This window comes from Amblyomma americanum, chromosome 4 (assembly GCF_052857255.1).
Source record: "Amblyomma americanum isolate KBUSLIRL-KWMA chromosome 4, ASM5285725v1, whole genome shotgun sequence".
NCBI lineage: Eukaryota > Metazoa > Arthropoda > Arachnida > Ixodida > Ixodidae > Amblyomma > Amblyomma americanum.
The window spans coordinates 105,246,713-105,263,098 of NC_135500.1; the positions used below are offsets into that span (position 1 = coordinate 105,246,713).

At 45.0% G+C, this 16,386-nt stretch overlaps 1 protein-coding gene across 1 annotated transcript in view; it reads left to right on the forward strand.

Annotated features, from left to right (window-relative positions):
- LOC144129734 (MAM and LDL-receptor class A domain-containing protein 1-like) overlaps window positions 1-16,386 on the forward strand; it is a 208,783-nt gene that overhangs the window by 64,123 nt on the left and 128,274 nt on the right. The window contains exons 13-17 of the mRNA XM_077663820.1: window positions 1,459-1,596; window positions 2,389-2,672; window positions 8,107-8,215; window positions 9,975-10,091; window positions 13,030-13,169. Of these exons, the coding sequence (XP_077519946.1) occupies window positions 1,459-1,596; window positions 2,389-2,672; window positions 8,107-8,215; window positions 9,975-10,091; window positions 13,030-13,169 (788 nt within the window). The remainder of the gene's footprint in view (window positions 1-1,458; window positions 1,597-2,388; window positions 2,673-8,106; window positions 8,216-9,974; window positions 10,092-13,029; window positions 13,170-16,386) is intronic.

Consider the following 16,386-nt stretch of genomic DNA (forward strand, 5'->3'; position numbering starts at 1 on the left):
GCGAAACTTTTAGGTCTGCTAATAGATGCCAAGGGCAAGAGCACGACAGGGATCAGGCGATTTCAGGCAGAAACTGAGCGATTGGCGAGGATGATTAGTAAGATATCATGCCACAAGCACAGATCTAAAGAAAAACAAACCATAAAGTTTATAAAGGCTTTATTATGAGCAGGATCGCTTACACAACACCATATGTTAAATGGACGAAAAGTTAGAAGGTGGATGGCATTTTACGCAGAGCATATAAAAGAGCACTTAGTATTCCGGTCAATGCAGGAACAGAAAGATTACTACGAATGGGTATCCACTGTTCTATAGATGAAGTTATTGACGGCCATTCGATATCGTAAAGGATACGGCTATGAGGATGCGGGCCATGAAAGGGGGTACTCGATAGACTAGAGCTCCGATACATTTGGTCTACAGAGGACAGAGAGGTCATGGGAGACCAGCTTAGAAGCAAAATCGAGGTGCAGCCTGTTCAGGGAAATGTGCATCCCGAATTTCATAAGAAAAAAGAAAGGCTAGTGTGAGAGCTATCAGAACAACGTGGTGTGGGCTAGAAGAGGCAAATTACGGGGACTCGGCAGGATCTGTAAACAGGATGTGAACGGTAGCATGCACGTATTCGCGAGAGAAATTATTTAAGGGGCATTAACTCGATGACAATGAATCGCCCAGGCTGAGAAAACGGCATTTGCTTTTACTATGGCTGCCACGAAGGTCTCGTGTGTAATTACAGACTCCCAGACTGCATGTCGCAACTATACCACAGGAAGTATTCTTAAACACACAAACATGATTCTCAGAGCTAAAAAAGATACAGACTTTAAATCCACAGCCATGACACTCTGCGGATGTTGGAAACGACGGTGCTCACGCCGCTCTCCGCCCACAATTTCCTCGGTTCCCCCAACATTCAAAGGAACATAATTATTCTGAACCGCTATTGAGCTACAAGGATTTACTCCAACATTTGAGATTAAGGGGGAAAGTATGCGCCGAACCGCACAACAATCGAAAGAGGGAGCAAGGAGTCATTGGAAGGAATTTGAAAACAAATATTTATATAAATGCCGTCAAAATCAGCTATATGTTTATAAATTCGTACGATCCGCATAGCGCCTTCCGCGGTGAAGTGGCTGGCTTATACCATATATCATGTGCATGCCAGAAAAACCTAGCTGTATCAAGAATCAATAACCCAACAACTGAGGACCAGGAGGCGCCTCTGCCTTGCTCACGGTGGAAGACCAGCTTTTGCTGATGAACTTGGCAAGAGCAGTGGCAAAAGCCAACGGGCTCCTGGAATAAGTGCCTACCCAACCATCCTGTAAATGAGCGTTTTTTATCTCTCTGCTGTCTTTTTGTCTTTCTCTTTGTCACCTCGGATGCAATTTCACGCAGTGTTCTTTAAGGTCCACCGTTTCATGGAATTTATTCTCCTCTCTTGCACAGCGAATCTCCTAAGCTGCAATTTTTATAGACTGGACTTCTGCCACTGGATGTCTCTGGGCCTGCCGTCAAATGTGTGGGCATTTGGACCGTTTTACAGCACCGAACTCGGACCTTCGTCAGCGCCCAAGAATGCAAAAAGTGAGGTTTTTTGCAAAAGACTCACAGTAATTCTTCAACATATCATACACAATTCTGGACTTAAAGACAGTGCTTTCTGGTCTCCTACAGTCTCAATTTAACATTTTCGCACCCCTTTGACCTTAGAAGTAGAGTGAGAAACGGGCCTCGAGTGTCGTAGCTCATCGCAAAAACGTGTGGCTATTTAAGCTCTGATGTGACGGAGTGGGACAGATTTTAGCAGACAAAAGTGCTTGATAATGGCAGTTCTCACTGTCTTAGCACATAATAGATGCGTTTGCAACATATTTTTCTTTCTTTTTCTCACCCCACACTAATATATGTCTTAACACAGAATACGTGCGTTTGCAGCTGGACATTTCGCGCGCGATGCTTGCTAAGCATTGGCGTACTTTATTTCCGCAAGACGCTCTTTTTGCCTCTGATAGCGTGACAGCGACGATCAATCTCTCCAATAGAGCTTGTTATGAAAATGTCGAAAAAGAAGACAGGCGTACACAGGGGTGCTATTGAAACAATAAAAGGCCTAGCGTACCCGAAGGAAGAACTTGTGATGTGCCCTTATTTAAGTGCGAGACTGTGGCCAGTCGTTTTGCGAAGGCCCTTTTGATGTAAATTTACTGCTCAAGTGTCATGCTGTGTAATCCGCTACGGAGAAGTTTCCTTAAACTCACTTCAAAATCTGCAAACATGAGTAGCATGTGTCGGCATGTCTTAGGAACGAGACTGCCGACGATCGAGCGTTAAACTAGTGGCACCTCTCCAATGAACTTTCACGTAACCTTGGCTCAGGTGGCATGGTGTCCATAACTGGGGCCAGGTTGGTACCCGCCGAAGGCACCGTGCAACTGCAGTCTCCCGTGGTCGGAACGCAGACCGAACGCTCGTGCTTCTCTGTCTGGTACCACATGTTCGGCGGCCGCGGCTCCAGTCTCTCTCTAAGCATTGCGAAGCCGGACTCAGTGAACACTCACATGTGGAGCTCCTCGCTGCTGTTTATACAGAGAGACCGCACCACGGCCGATCGATGGCACAACGTGCGGAGGACGGTGCTCTTTGACGGCGCGCACAACAAGGTATTTTTGTTTGCTTTTTCTCTCTTTAAAAAGTATCATCGACAGGTCTGTGAGCCTCAAGGCGCCTAGTATCGAAAAATATGAAAACCTACTCTTCCTTCTCCGCATATACGCCACGACATCGACAAGTTGTTCATATATCTGTTTATTTATTTATTATACTCATTTTATTTCTTTTTATGTGCATATGGCTGCTTGTACGCCTTATGGTAGTGGCGTATAACAATACAAGGAGCCTCGCTCTAACGCAGTAACGGCGAAAAAAACTCACACAAAGACGCGCGAGCGCACACTGCAATCATAATGTGTTAAGTAGTTTCCAGACTGCATAAAAGCCTTTTTAATGAAAGTGCACAGCTAATGCCAGAAAGCGAGGTTTGAGTACGTTTATTTTGAGTGAAAAAGTTGTATGGAAATAGGCTGGTGCATGTTTAGAAGAAAGAAATGCTTCGAAGATGGTCACTTCTTGATAAGCTTAGTTTAAGTAACGTTGAAATTGTTTCTTCAAAGGCGATAATGATATATACAAAGCTCGCAAAATAAGTTTAGCGGCGCCTTCAAAGAGGACCTAAATTCGCCAGTAAAAGTGGAGGAGAGGGAGAAAAGTTGCCATCATGACACCGAAAAATCAAGCGAACTGCCTGATTATGCACTGCCTCAAGTTTTCAAACTTCTGTTACCGAGTACAGGCTCCACACTCCATCCAGGCGCTTAATGAAGAATGCAACAGACTACACAGTGCCGGAAAAGAAGTTTGTTTTAGGGCTTGAGATAACGTGCTACACAAATAGTTCTATTTCTTAATACCTTACTGCATGCTGAATAAATATTTTCAATTCATGACATAGTAGCCGTAAAGGCGATTCCAAGATTGTTTTGTTTCGTAAATTGTGTTTCGTATTGGTATGAAATTTGAACTGAATTCAGACCGAAGGAGACAGAATGTTCAATGAATGCGAGGCGGGAATTTTAAAAAAAGCTTATGCTCATCCCCCGCTTAACGCACCAAACACAGAAACATGAAAATACTCAATGAATCAATTTTCATACTGATAGATATCAATGGATATTACAGGACGCACTCAGTGACGTACATGAGAAAATCAGATATTAAGTTGCAAGATCCATCACTGATATTTGTCAAAAACATGAGTCAGAAATAATTCAAATATGAGAGAAACTTAAGGTTTCAACAATATGGTGGGGTTTGGCGTCGTTATTTGACATGAACTTAGACTGTAGAGTAAGGAACTTGGAAATGCATTTGACTAGAGCAGTGATCTCTAAAATGTATTGTAGAATTAACGTATTAGCAGTTTAGAGTGAAGTAGAGCATGAATTACTTTATTAAATATATGAAGATAGCATCATTCAGATAAACAAAATATGTGTTTTGTGCGATGTCATGCGTGGACTATGGCATTTGTGTTGTAGTAATGAACCGTACATTTTTTAAACCTTGTTGAACATTTGATAATAGGCTATCGGATGCAAGCTTTTTATTAGGTGTTTCTTCATAGTGTAATTGCTAAAAAAGTTGGAGATTGAAACGTTGCTGAAATAGGCCCTTACATATACAAGTATTTACTTATAAGTGCGGATATATAACGCTATCCTGAGCCTTTCTCTAATCTGAGAGGAGAGTGGAAGACGGCAGTGGATTTTAAAACCTAAAAATAAGGAATATGGATCTTGATAACGATTGACGAACTCAAAAAAGTTGAATACGTCATTACGGCCATCAGATTTTATTTGTGTCCAAGTGTCAGATTCAAAACTCTATGGATCGTAATTGAGCTGTCTTTTGTATACGTGAATCATGTACGTACGTCTAAATGTGAAAACTCGAAATTGTTATCTAGAAAAATAGTTTGAAAATTAGATTTGAAAGCTGAGAAAATTTTGGAGGATTTTGAATAACCGTTTCTCCCCTGGTCTTCTCCTATTAGAAGAACCTAGGAATACATTTTTAAGCTTTGTATGCTGACCGCAGCGGTAGCCTAGCGGTTGAGCATCAGCCTCGGATGCGGGAGGTGTGGGGATCGATCCACAGTCCCGCCGGTTAACCGTCGGTGATACAATGTGTGCGAGCTTCCTCTGTCCTTGTGCTCGCATTAATCAGGGTGAAATGCTTGGGAAATAGGTCTTTGACCCCACCTTGAGCAATCGAAAATACCTTGTGCCATGGCGCTCTTTTGCTGCGGATGCTCTTACGCCATAAAAACTCACTATTATCATTATCCTTTACATGCATGGCAGCTTCTATAGGTCAAAAGTGAAAGCGGTTTTTAATGACGTTCGCTCCACATCTCGCATTTTCTACCTATTATTGGTGAATAAAAATGATGAGGAGGATGGCTCTGAATACAAGTCGATGGTGCCACGGGACCTGCATGATCTGACATTTCTTATCCTTAAGTACCCGCTTGTGCGTACTGATAATTTTGTGTGTTTTTGACCTTTACTAGAGACAACCATTCAAATAAAGCTGCTTGGCCTTTACAATACCAATAAATTGAATGCAACATTCGTTACATATAAAGTACGCATGGCTGGATACCTAACGAGTCGCGAAAGTGAAGCCAGGAAAGGAATGTAGATATGATTGTGATATCGTTTTCTGTAAAGCAGTGAACCTGCGGTCCAGTTGTTTTTTCCGCTACGGGAGATCACGCTGGGGTGAGTTAGCGGAAGTAGAAAATTTGAAATACGCAGAATGAGAAGAAAATGAAGAAGTTGTAGAAGAATGAAAAGTGGAAAACAGGAACTTGCTGGCATTCAACGTAAGTTTTGCTGTAGGAATGACAACATTTAGCAGTAATTCCCAATATATAAGCAGTGAAAGGCGCCCATTTTCCTTCCTGCGCTCACCTAAAGCCCATAGCTTCTCTGGGCAGTCACCAGTAGAGGCTGCTTGTCATTACAGAATACCTCGCTGGCTATTTGGAGACAAGAAGTATATAGAAGCGGTGAAATCTAGATTGCTGCGCCGGACACACGGGATCAAATAAAGAGTGCATGTACAGGAGCGCAGTAGCAGTAACTGAAAAAACAAATCTGCTTGAAGACTTATCATACCCGCAGAATTTCTGCCGACAGCATCAGTTATGTTCCAGTTTATAAAGGAGACATTTGCGTCGCTTAAATTTGGGTGCGCCGAGGGAGATGTATACCAGATCATGTGCAGAGTTTACGACTGTGGCAACCACTGGGTGCTGGTGACCTCATACGGAGATGCGTTTCCATAATTGAGTATTGCGCAAGCATGCGATATCGTTATGCTTTTTTAGTTAAATTCTTGTTAAAGGGCCTGAGAAGCAAAGGGCCTACGCATACAGTAAACAAATTTTGAAATTTTTAACTGGCTGACTCACACCTCCAAAATATTCGTGTATTAGCCTTCAGTAATTGGTGCCATCTTAGGCGATAAAATAAATCCACTCCGGAGTAAATTTTATGCCTAGCTCCTGTATCGCGTGGTGGGAGAAACGCGCAAGTCTGGCCAGGATATTCGTTGGTTATAGACAAACTGAGTTTCATCTCTGATTTTCTTTCTGACAGCAAAACGCAAGGTTTTCACACATTGCAGAATCCTCCCAAACATCTTGAAAAGATCTTCCAATATTTGCGAGGCAAAGCCCCCATAGAGTGAAAAATGCTCGATCCTTCATTTTTGTAGCATGCCGATATTGCTGCACCAACCAGCTCCAAATATCATTGGATTTTAATGCGAAAGAATTACTAGTCTCAATGCAAGAACAGCTGGCGGCGCGCGCGCGCGCGCGCGCGCGCGTGTGTGTGTGTGTGTGTGTGTGTGTGTGTGTGTGTGTGTGTGTGTGTGTGTGTGTGTGTGTGTGTGTGTGTGTGTGTGTGTGTGTGTGTGTGTGTGTGTGTGTGTGTGTGTGTGTGTGTGTGTGTGTGTGTGTGTGTGTGTGTGTGTGTGTGTGTGTGTGTGTGTGTGTGTGTGTGTGTGTGTGTGTGTGTGTGTGTGTGTGTGTGTGTGTGTGTGTGTGTGTGTGTGTGTGTGTGTGTGTGTGTGTGTGTGTGTGTGTGTGTGTGTGTGTGTGTGTGTGTGTGTGTGTGTGTGTGTGTGTGTGTGTGTGTGTGTGTGTGTGTGTGTGTGTGTGTGTGTGTGTGTGTGTGTGTGTGTGTGTGTGTGTGTGTGTGTGTGTGTGTGTGTGTGTGTGTGTGTGTGTGTGTGTGTGTGTGTGTGTGTGTGTGTGTGTGTGTGTGTGTGTGTGTGTGTGTGTGTGTGTGTGTGTGTGTGTGTGTGTGTGTGTGTGTGTGTGTGTGTGTGTGTGTGTGTGTGTGTGTGTGTGTGTGTGTGTGTGTGTGTGTGTGTGTGTGTGTGTGTGTGTGTGTGTGTGTGTGTGTGTGTGTGTGTGTGTGTGTGTGTGTGTGTGTGTGTGTGTGTGTGTGTGTGTGTGTGTGTGTGTGTGTGTGTGTGTGTGTGTGTGTGTGTGTGTGTGTGTGTGTGTGTGTGTGTGTGTGTGTGTGTGTGTGTGTGTGTGTGTGTGTGTGTGTGTGTGCGCGCGCGCGCGCGCGTGTGCGCGTGCGTGCGTGCGTGCGTGTGTGTGTTTGTGTGTGCGTGCGTGCGTGCGTGTGTGCGTGTGCGTGTGTGTGTGTGTGTGTGTGTGTGTTTGTGTGTGTGTGTACTTGCAGGTGGTACAGAATATCGCAGCGATGTAAAAAAAAGGAGACGTCATCAAGGCAGAAGGCTGGCTTTGTGTCGGCTTGTATCATTTTCGCTCTACATTTCTTCATGATGCTACCTGAACGAGTATCAATGAATGGCAGAGTGTACGATAATATAGATATGCCTGTGTAGATTCAACTCAACAGCCATTTAAAGGTCTCGAGTTGATTATATGAGCTATAATCGAGTGTCAGTACGTTAATCAATGTATAGTCGCCACTGGCCGACCTCCATGTGGCGCCAATTTTCCTGACCATCGTACCGAAATTGGCAGGCATTTCTTTGTCGTCACACGATTTCTTGTTGCATATATCCTCTATGCGATAGACAGGTTGGCGTCTACCTTCTGACATGGATTCTGACCGACTACATATGCACCTTCAACTGTATGCCTCCGCCGTCTTTTGTATCAAAATTGTGAAGCAACCGTTCGCAGCACTGCATTCCGGGTGATGTCATGCGCGCCTGGACACCACTCGGAACGCTTTACGACACTGGGACTTTCACAAACTCTTAGAAAACTTTATTGCACGTACAAACGTTACGCATGAACAATGCACCCAGGGACAACAATTCTTTCGGATTCCCACAAGTAAACGGTCTTAAGAGTCCCTGCCGATTTTTTTTTTTTCTGTTTCGTACCATTTTGTTCACACTAAAGCAGCTGTGTTGACTGTCTATAGTAAAGAAAAACAAACTGTGACGACAGTTTTTCCACGGTTTTCATTGTTCCTGCAGCTCACCTTCGTTGTGACTAATGCTCCATTCATGCGAAAGGGTGCTGTCGTGGCTCTCAGCTCTCTGGTGCTCACTCCTGGGCCATGCGACATATTAACAGACGGCGAAGGTGAGAGCGGCAGAGAATCCAAGTGTTTTTCTATGTTACGGAGAGTCAAGCTATCAAACTAAATCCTAAACTTGAAGGCAGCTGCTCTTCATGCTTCTGTCGGATGAAGGTCCATGCAGAACGCCGATGTTTCTACAAAGAGCGTTAGGAGTGTTACTATTTAGAATGTCGTGAGGGCATAAGGCTGGCTTTATGACGGCTTTTACCCTTTTCGTACTACATTTCTTCTCGATGCTACCGTACTGGATAAAATGGACGCAGAGTGTCCGAAAATAGAGGTACGCCTGGGGAGATTCATCTCGACCGCCATTCAGAGGGCTACAGCTTAATATATGACTTATAATCGAGTATCAGTACCTTAATCCTAAGCGGCGTAAAATATTCCAACCGTATTAACAGTGTGTACTGACGAGCCAGAATTTTTACTAACTCCAATGAAAAATTTTTGGATATGCTAGTACTAATACAGGAGTGCGGAAGATCAGCCATTCTGTTCCTCATCATTCGTTTACGATGTTCGGTCGACGTATATTGCGATGATTGATTAAGGAAGATTTCCCGCCTAGATGTGTCTGAAAGCTTTGGCTCCTAAAGTTAGATTCTAATTCCTTTATTGTGGTAGTTCGTAGAATCATATACCTGCGACAGAACAGTGTAATTATACATACCTTTGAGGGTAGCTTACTGTGAGGCTGCTTACAGAGTTCAAGAGAACTTCTCACCTCACCACAAATATTGTAATACTGACAATTGCACCAAATGCTAATTAATCTTCGTGAAAACTAGCGCAAAAATACGCGGACGTAGAATGCAAAGACGCCACAATGAGTTACTTTTTTAGGTGTTTTTCGAACCAGCATAAAGTTTGCTTACAGCCGAGAAAAAACTTGCATGCTGAAACGAATACTTTAATGCCTAACATAGGTATAAAAGGCGCTGCCCCTTGCTCTGCTCTAGAACTTGTTGCTGGTAATGAACAGTCTTTGATTCGGAGTTTATTCCTCGCTACCAGAAAAGAAATTTCTTCATTCAGAGATAAGATTCAGACGAGAATTAAAATTAGCGTTTCCTTTCTGCCTTTCAGGATTCGCTTTCTCCTGTCCCGCAGCAAATTTCTGAGGAACCTGAGAGCTAAGCTGAACAATTGCTGCCATGCAGTTTTTTCATACTATTTTTCTGTAGCGTTGTCTTAATGCAGGAAATGAGAATATGTTCAAACTACCCATGCAACCGCATTCATTAGGAACATATCTAATACTGTGCAGTAATTTTTTTAACAAGTCATAAACGCAAATGGGAAATCCGGCCTCACCAAGAGTATTGCGCGTATTGAGTATTAACAACTCCAGACATCAACGAGAGCGACCCGGTAAAAATAGTGTTATTAGAGAGGCACGTGGTTGCTTTCATATTGTTCCTTCAATCCGAAGCGCCAGCATACTTTCGTTTCACAAGCAGTTTCTTATAATAGCAACACCATATTGGTGGCTGCAAGAATTTTTTTCGCTTTGTTTTGGAGATTCTTAGAGGGGCTTCTATGTTGAGAACTGAAATAGTGCTATGAAATTGGCATCTTACAACATACTACTAATAGGCTGATGTTTCAATACAATGATCTTGTAGCTAGTCTTTTTTACCTCACCAATAGCAAGTTCCGCAATTTCTAAGATTGGCTGGACAAAAATTGGCGCCGCCACATGAATTGTAAAAATTTACCACTTTAGCTTGCCTCAGGCATATAATATTCTTACTTCCGCAGGGTACTGCGACTTTGAGTTCGACACGTGCGCATGGAGCGCAGCCAATGGATGGCGGCGACAAGAAGAACAAAGTTCCTCTATCCTTGGGTTAGGATCATCTGGACCTGTCAACTCTGGTACGTCGAAGGCTTTCAGCATCCTTGATCCTGGAAAGAACATGAGTCCTTGCGCACCTCAAGAGTGCGCGCATAGGCGCGTGTTGCATACGATGAGCCTGTAAATCTTATTAAAAAAAAATGCCATTTCCTTCAGGCGCATTTTCAGATGCACTGTGAACTAACAACTTACCTGTATACCCGAGCGACTTCAAGCTGCCATATTTATTCTTGAGTCCGTCGTCATCTTATCGGGAATGAAGGTGTCGTGGTTATATTTCTTTCATGCTAAATGTTCTTTCTTTCCATTCTGCAAGCATATTAGCTTCGATTGCCACTTGCAAAAGAAGACAGCCAGCTACGTTTATTTCTGCATCAGATACAAAGCACCCCTTAAAATAGAAACTAAGCCCCTGCAGCTGCGGCGCCAGTTTGATCTTGAATTTTAGTCTGCAAGATAGAGCTCGTCCAACATAACTGTCAGACCGGACCTGCTTATGACTTCATCTCCCAGTCAGCGTACTAACTTTAGTACGCCAATAAATGCTCTTGCAGAAAGCAGGTGATGGGGTTGGCTCGGGCCTCGTATTAGAAAAATAAACGAGGCAAAAATATGCACAGAGGAATACTAAGAAGAAGAGAGGAAAGAGACTGGACTTCTTTTTATAAGGTAGTTCAGGGCTCAACTATATACAGGGCACTCAGTCGCATTACCTTCTCACCAACGCTATCATATCAACGTTCTATCGCCGAAACAAAATTTACAATGACCGCAACCCCTTCTAGCTTGCAGTCGATCTAACAGTTAAAGTTGCCTATTTCGAAGAAAGGTTTATGTGATAGCGATTGTGAGGGGCTTATGTGACTTAGTGCCTTGTATAAATTTGAGCCCCGAACTTTCGAATAAACAGCTGGCACTCCAACGTATTTCCTATCTTCTTCTCAGTTTTTTTTCTGTGCGTGTTTTTGACTGGTTTATTCTCCTAATACAATGCACCCGCTAGTCCAATAACATGTGTTCGTGCCTCGTATATTCCGACGAATGGCTGCTTCTTGCAGTGCGCCTACAGGTATTCAAGGAAAACATTAGCTTCGACCAAGAACTCTTAGCACACAGGCCATAATATTCCGAGCACTTAGGTAGGTATTTTTTTCTTCTGCCACGTGGCAACAGCAGTGTGCGCTATACAAGATGCGCCTTTCTTCCGAAGAAACTCGCACTCTACTTGCGTACTTCCCGCTAGTTTCGTATTGGTGGGGAGAACATATGCACATAATAGCAGAAAAAAAATACTTCCCATTTCGCCGCCGATAGTGGAAGTCCTAATAAAGTCTTTCCTTGGTTGGCTTAGTACTTTATATAGTTATTGCCTCTGATGACGCTCGCCGCTTTCGTCAAACAGGTCCCGGCCAGTTGAGATGCGTGTTTTGAGCAACGTCCTTATGCGTTTATTTTTTAATGCGAAAGCAATATCTTGCTCTCCGGCAAAGAAACCCGCGGTTGTTACCCAACAGCAGTGGTCCGAAAGCCCATATGGCATCACCATTGTCCCTCATGATGCCAGCTGTAGACCATAGGATAGTAATCGGTGATCATAGGCAATGCACCAGACACATTAGGCGAGACAGTAGTAGTTAGTGGTAGTGATGTTTGGTAATGATGATGCTGCTGGTAGTTTTATAATGATAAACGAAGTAACTATATAGTAATAATCAGGGTCAGTAATGACAATTATAAATTATAATGCTAAAGATCAAGGCCTTTAAATCAAATTCCTCTATGATAAAAACCTTTTTGTCAAAGACCCTTATCACAAAGACCTTTAGGTCAAATGCCTTTACAGTAAAGGCCTTTACCCTAGGGGCGAAGTGTGAAGGTCTTTAGGTCACAGGATGATTTCGCATTCCCAGCACGTGAGGACCTTAGGTGCCAACCGTTTCTTTTTGTCCTTACCCAAGCACTCAGCACCTTGCTCGCGTTCTCAACTTTGCACACTCTTTCATAAAGCTGCAGTTTTGAATAGAGTTTAACGTTTCTACGCTTTGACTTAATATGGCATCCTTGCCGTCGAATTATCCGCGCTTCAACCTCAGGGCGCAGCAATACAGCTCGTATGTTTTATTAGTGCGTCAATATAGTATCGGCCGACGGACGCATGGCAGCAACGCATGTGAGCACCAGCATTCGGCACATAGCTAAACATGCTGGATTCAGTCTCTTGCAAGCAATACTGTTTACAAGAAAACAAAATCATGGAGTGATAGACGAGCGGTCCGAGGAACAAAACAACGGTTGCTGCTTCCACCCAGCAACCTTGGTCTTCATTTCAGCTCCGTCTAAGACATATTTTTGCCAAACATATGGCTACGTTCCGTTCGGAAATTCGGGTCGCGGTGTCGGGAATTCTCAGCTTTTTTAGAGCACCAGCAATTAGAGCAATCTGTTGGCTCCTGGTGGCGAGCACCGCGTTACTATTTGCGGATATTTTAAACTAGTGGTTTTCAGCACACTGGACAGTCTAGAGAGATTCTACGCTACCGCGGAAACTGTAATCACTTGCGTTTCCTCCTCGCTGAAAGTCCTGGTGTCTAAATTGCTTCCTGCACAGACACTGACTAATTCCGACTGCCTAAAAAAGTCAATGGGATGCAGCAATGTCTGCAATTCCCGCGGTGATTTTGGGTGCTCAGCGGCACGTGGCACGTGGTGGCACCCACGCATACCAGAACCGTTTGCTCAGATTTTCTGCGATTTATTGACCTGGCCGTCCAAATGGCAGTCATTTTAAAGCTAAAGTTGAAGTTGAAAGTTTATTTGTGACTTAAAAAGTAGTTACAAGAACATACGGAATGATTGACGGTAACTTCCGTGTATGGCAGCTAAAAGTATTGCATTCAGAGTGTGATGTGAGTAAGGCTCGAAGCCTCCTTGAAATATGCCTGCTTGTTGCGCTTCCAGTTTACTCCATGACTGCGACGCAACCGGCTTCTTCGCCTGCTGGCGCTGAGTTCTCGAGCCCAGAGTGGCAGGGACAGACAGAGCCCAGGTGCCTAGAATTCTGGTACAGATCAGAAGGAAAGACTGACTCCGAACTCCAGGTGAGCATGTTTATCGACCAAAAAGCGCCCACTGCAGTTTAGTTATATTAACGCGATAACCTTAAATGTCCCTTTCAGCGGAGAACTCTGCGTCATGGTTTGCGTTGGCTTGTCAAGCAAATCCGCATTTGTCGACAGGGTCATGACGTCGAAAGCGCGTCATTAAGAAAAGCTTTGGAGCAATGACCCTGCCTTTTTTATAGCGTTGTTTATTGCCTCTGGGCAAGAAGGGAGTTGGGAAGAAAAGAGAAAGGAAAGAAAGGAAAAGAGCAGGTGGGTGTTAAATAAAGCAGGAAAGATGTGCCGATCTAATTAAGGTGAAGAGGGAGCGGTGATGTGGCCCCTGCGTCCAATCAATATATGAGGATGGGTTGTCTGGCTGGAGACCCGCTGCTGCCAGGTAGCGAATTTTAGTTGGCTTCAGTGCCGGGGAAACCCACAACCAGTGGTGAATGTCAGCCTCAGTGTCTTGTGAGTTGCAGACTGGACATCCTAGGCGGCAGACTGGACAACATACTGAGGAATTGAGGCAATGACGAGGGTAGGGTTGGCGAGCGGGTTGCAGAATCTGCAGATCTTTGTGAATTGAGTAGGTCACGTGGGACCCACTCAATGCGACTGGACATCATAACTGGATACTCAATTCGACTGGACACTCAGTTCGATTGGACATTGCAGGCTGGGCATCGTACTGAGGAATTGAGTCATTGACGGGTGTAGGGTTGGCAAGCGGGTTGCAGAATCTGCAGATCTTTGTGAATTGAGTATGTCACGTCGGACCCAACCCACTATATTCGAATGGCTTGCGGGATGCGAGCCGCCAGGCGATGTATATTCTGGCACATTTCTGGGCTGCGGCTGACGCGTCGGAGTAGACGAGTTGCTTGAAGGGCGTAACTACGGATGATAATGTGGGCTGTAGGGAGCAAGGTAACTGCGACTACAGAGCGAAGCGCTTCTTGTATAGCAAGCAGCTCAGCACAGAAGAAAGTAAGGGGTTCCGCGAATCGAAACCTGGCCGTCTTGTTAAGTGCGGGCTGGCAGGGACAGCAAAGTGCAGTCGTCGTTGCACAGCCCTGGATACTGGCATCCACATATATAATAATTGAGCCGCGGGGTAGGTGACTATCTTGTTCCGCGATTCGCTCGCGAAGGGACGATGCCGCATATGGTGAGGTTGGGCGACGTAGATCGGTAGTTTTGTTGTCGCTCAGCTAAACAAAGTCCCATGCAGGAAGAACTGAGGGTGGCGGTGGCAGTATGGTGTGTGATGAAGCAAAGATCCGGAGTGCTCGCGTTAAATGCAAAAAGGTGGCCTTAAGGCTACGAGCATTACGGCGCTGCTGCACAAGCTCGTCAATGGTATTTAACTGACCCTGCCTTCGATTCCGCAGTTCCGCGACCGCTAGCCCCATCGTCTGATAATTCCAAATATTGGGAGCTTCATAGAAGGAAACTAGCGTAGCTTTCGATGGGGAACTTGTGCTGAAGTTTGCGGTGCCGATTGCAGCGCCATAACACACTGCCTAGCGAGAAGAGCAAGCAGTTTTTGGTAATATTTGGCTAACTTGGCTCCAAGTTCTACCCAATTATTGGCGTTAGCCTCCGCGCTCTGTCGAAGGCGTACGCGCCGTGCGTCAGCTATCTGGGCTACGCCGAGAGAAGCTAGGCAATGAATGCCGTCAGCCAAACGCGGGTATCTAATCGCGCAGAATGTGTTCTCGCGTTTGCAGTGGTCCAAGCGGCTGACAAAAAGAATTTTGAGTCACCGAATGGAACAATTGCAGTGCACCTTGGCAGCGCAGGCTCCCCATTGCTCTCCGCCCGCACACGCACAGCGACTAGGTGCTGCCAGTCACCCAAAACAGCATGGTCGTCGCTCTTCGTTCGGCAAAGCTCATGGAATTTGTGGCAGAAGGCTGTAAAGCTCAGCTTGGGTAGCGCCTTAAAGCTCAGCTTAGACCAACGTTTTCAGATAAGGACAGTTGGAAAACTTGCCTATAACTTGCCCCCGGGAATCGGCCCCACTTCCGTTGCCGCTTTCATCCGAAAGAGACGCGAGCGCCATCTGTAGGGTTTTGACAGTGCGACGTTATTTTTCTTTGTTTTATCCAACGTTATCTAAAAGCATTGTTCAACGTTTTTAGATAAGGGCAGCCGGGCGCAGAGGGGACCCAAAACGAGTGCTGCCTATGCGGTGGCGCTGCGGTCGCTTTGGGATGGGCGCGTCGTCTGCTACTTCCAGGTTGAGGAGCGTCAGCAGACGGTGACTCGTGTGCGAACAGAAACGTATTGATAATGAATACAAACGCAAATTGCGCCTTCGTCTCTTTTGTATGAATGAAACAAGGCGGCTTAGTAGCATTTAAAAGCATAACCTTAGCCGGGCACGTTGAAGATACGTTGGCAAACAGCTAATCACATGCGTATTAGATACACATTCAAGAAGTAAAGCTACGATGCTCCCAGTATAGATCACTTTACTTATAGAAAATGTCTCAACCACCAGGATGATCATATTTTCATCACGACTCATTGAAACAGGGAACGTGGCTGAAGAAAAGATGAAAAGAGCGTATGCCGCAAGAAAAAGGAAAAATAAGGCATTAAGTGTCTCTTTAAGCTTTTGCCATGTTTTATATACAGACACTCAACCTTTAGTAATCTAATCAATGGATTGAAGTTTACAGTCTACTTTGCTCGACCTCATATTAAACACGGGAGAATTCCAAACTGCGAGGTGGTAAGCGGTACGTCGTGTTTCTCTGATTTTCCCGCGTGGAACTGCGGAACGAAGGGCTTTAAGTTTCAGCCGAGATCTACAGCAAAAAGCTCAACTCCGAGCATCCTGGCCTCTCGTACCGCAGGCGTAGAACGCACGCGAACTTTGCACTACGTGGACGAGCACGGCTTGAAGCAGCCGCACCCGGCGCACAGGATTCGAGGCGCGAGCCAGCGTAGACCAGTTAAGGAGCAAACTCTCCACGTGACCAAGCGCAGCCAATTTTACTGGCGGCGAAGATAAAACCAAGAGAACTAACATGGTACTGTCAAAACCCTAGAGATGGCGCTCGCGTCTCTTTGAGATGAAAGCGGCAACGTAAGCGGGGCCGATTTCCAGGGGCAAGTTTTCCAACGGTCCTTATTTAAAAACGTTGGCTTAGCAGCCGGCGTTGTCTTTTTCTTCATCGCTTACGCAAGGAAGAGGCTAGTCATC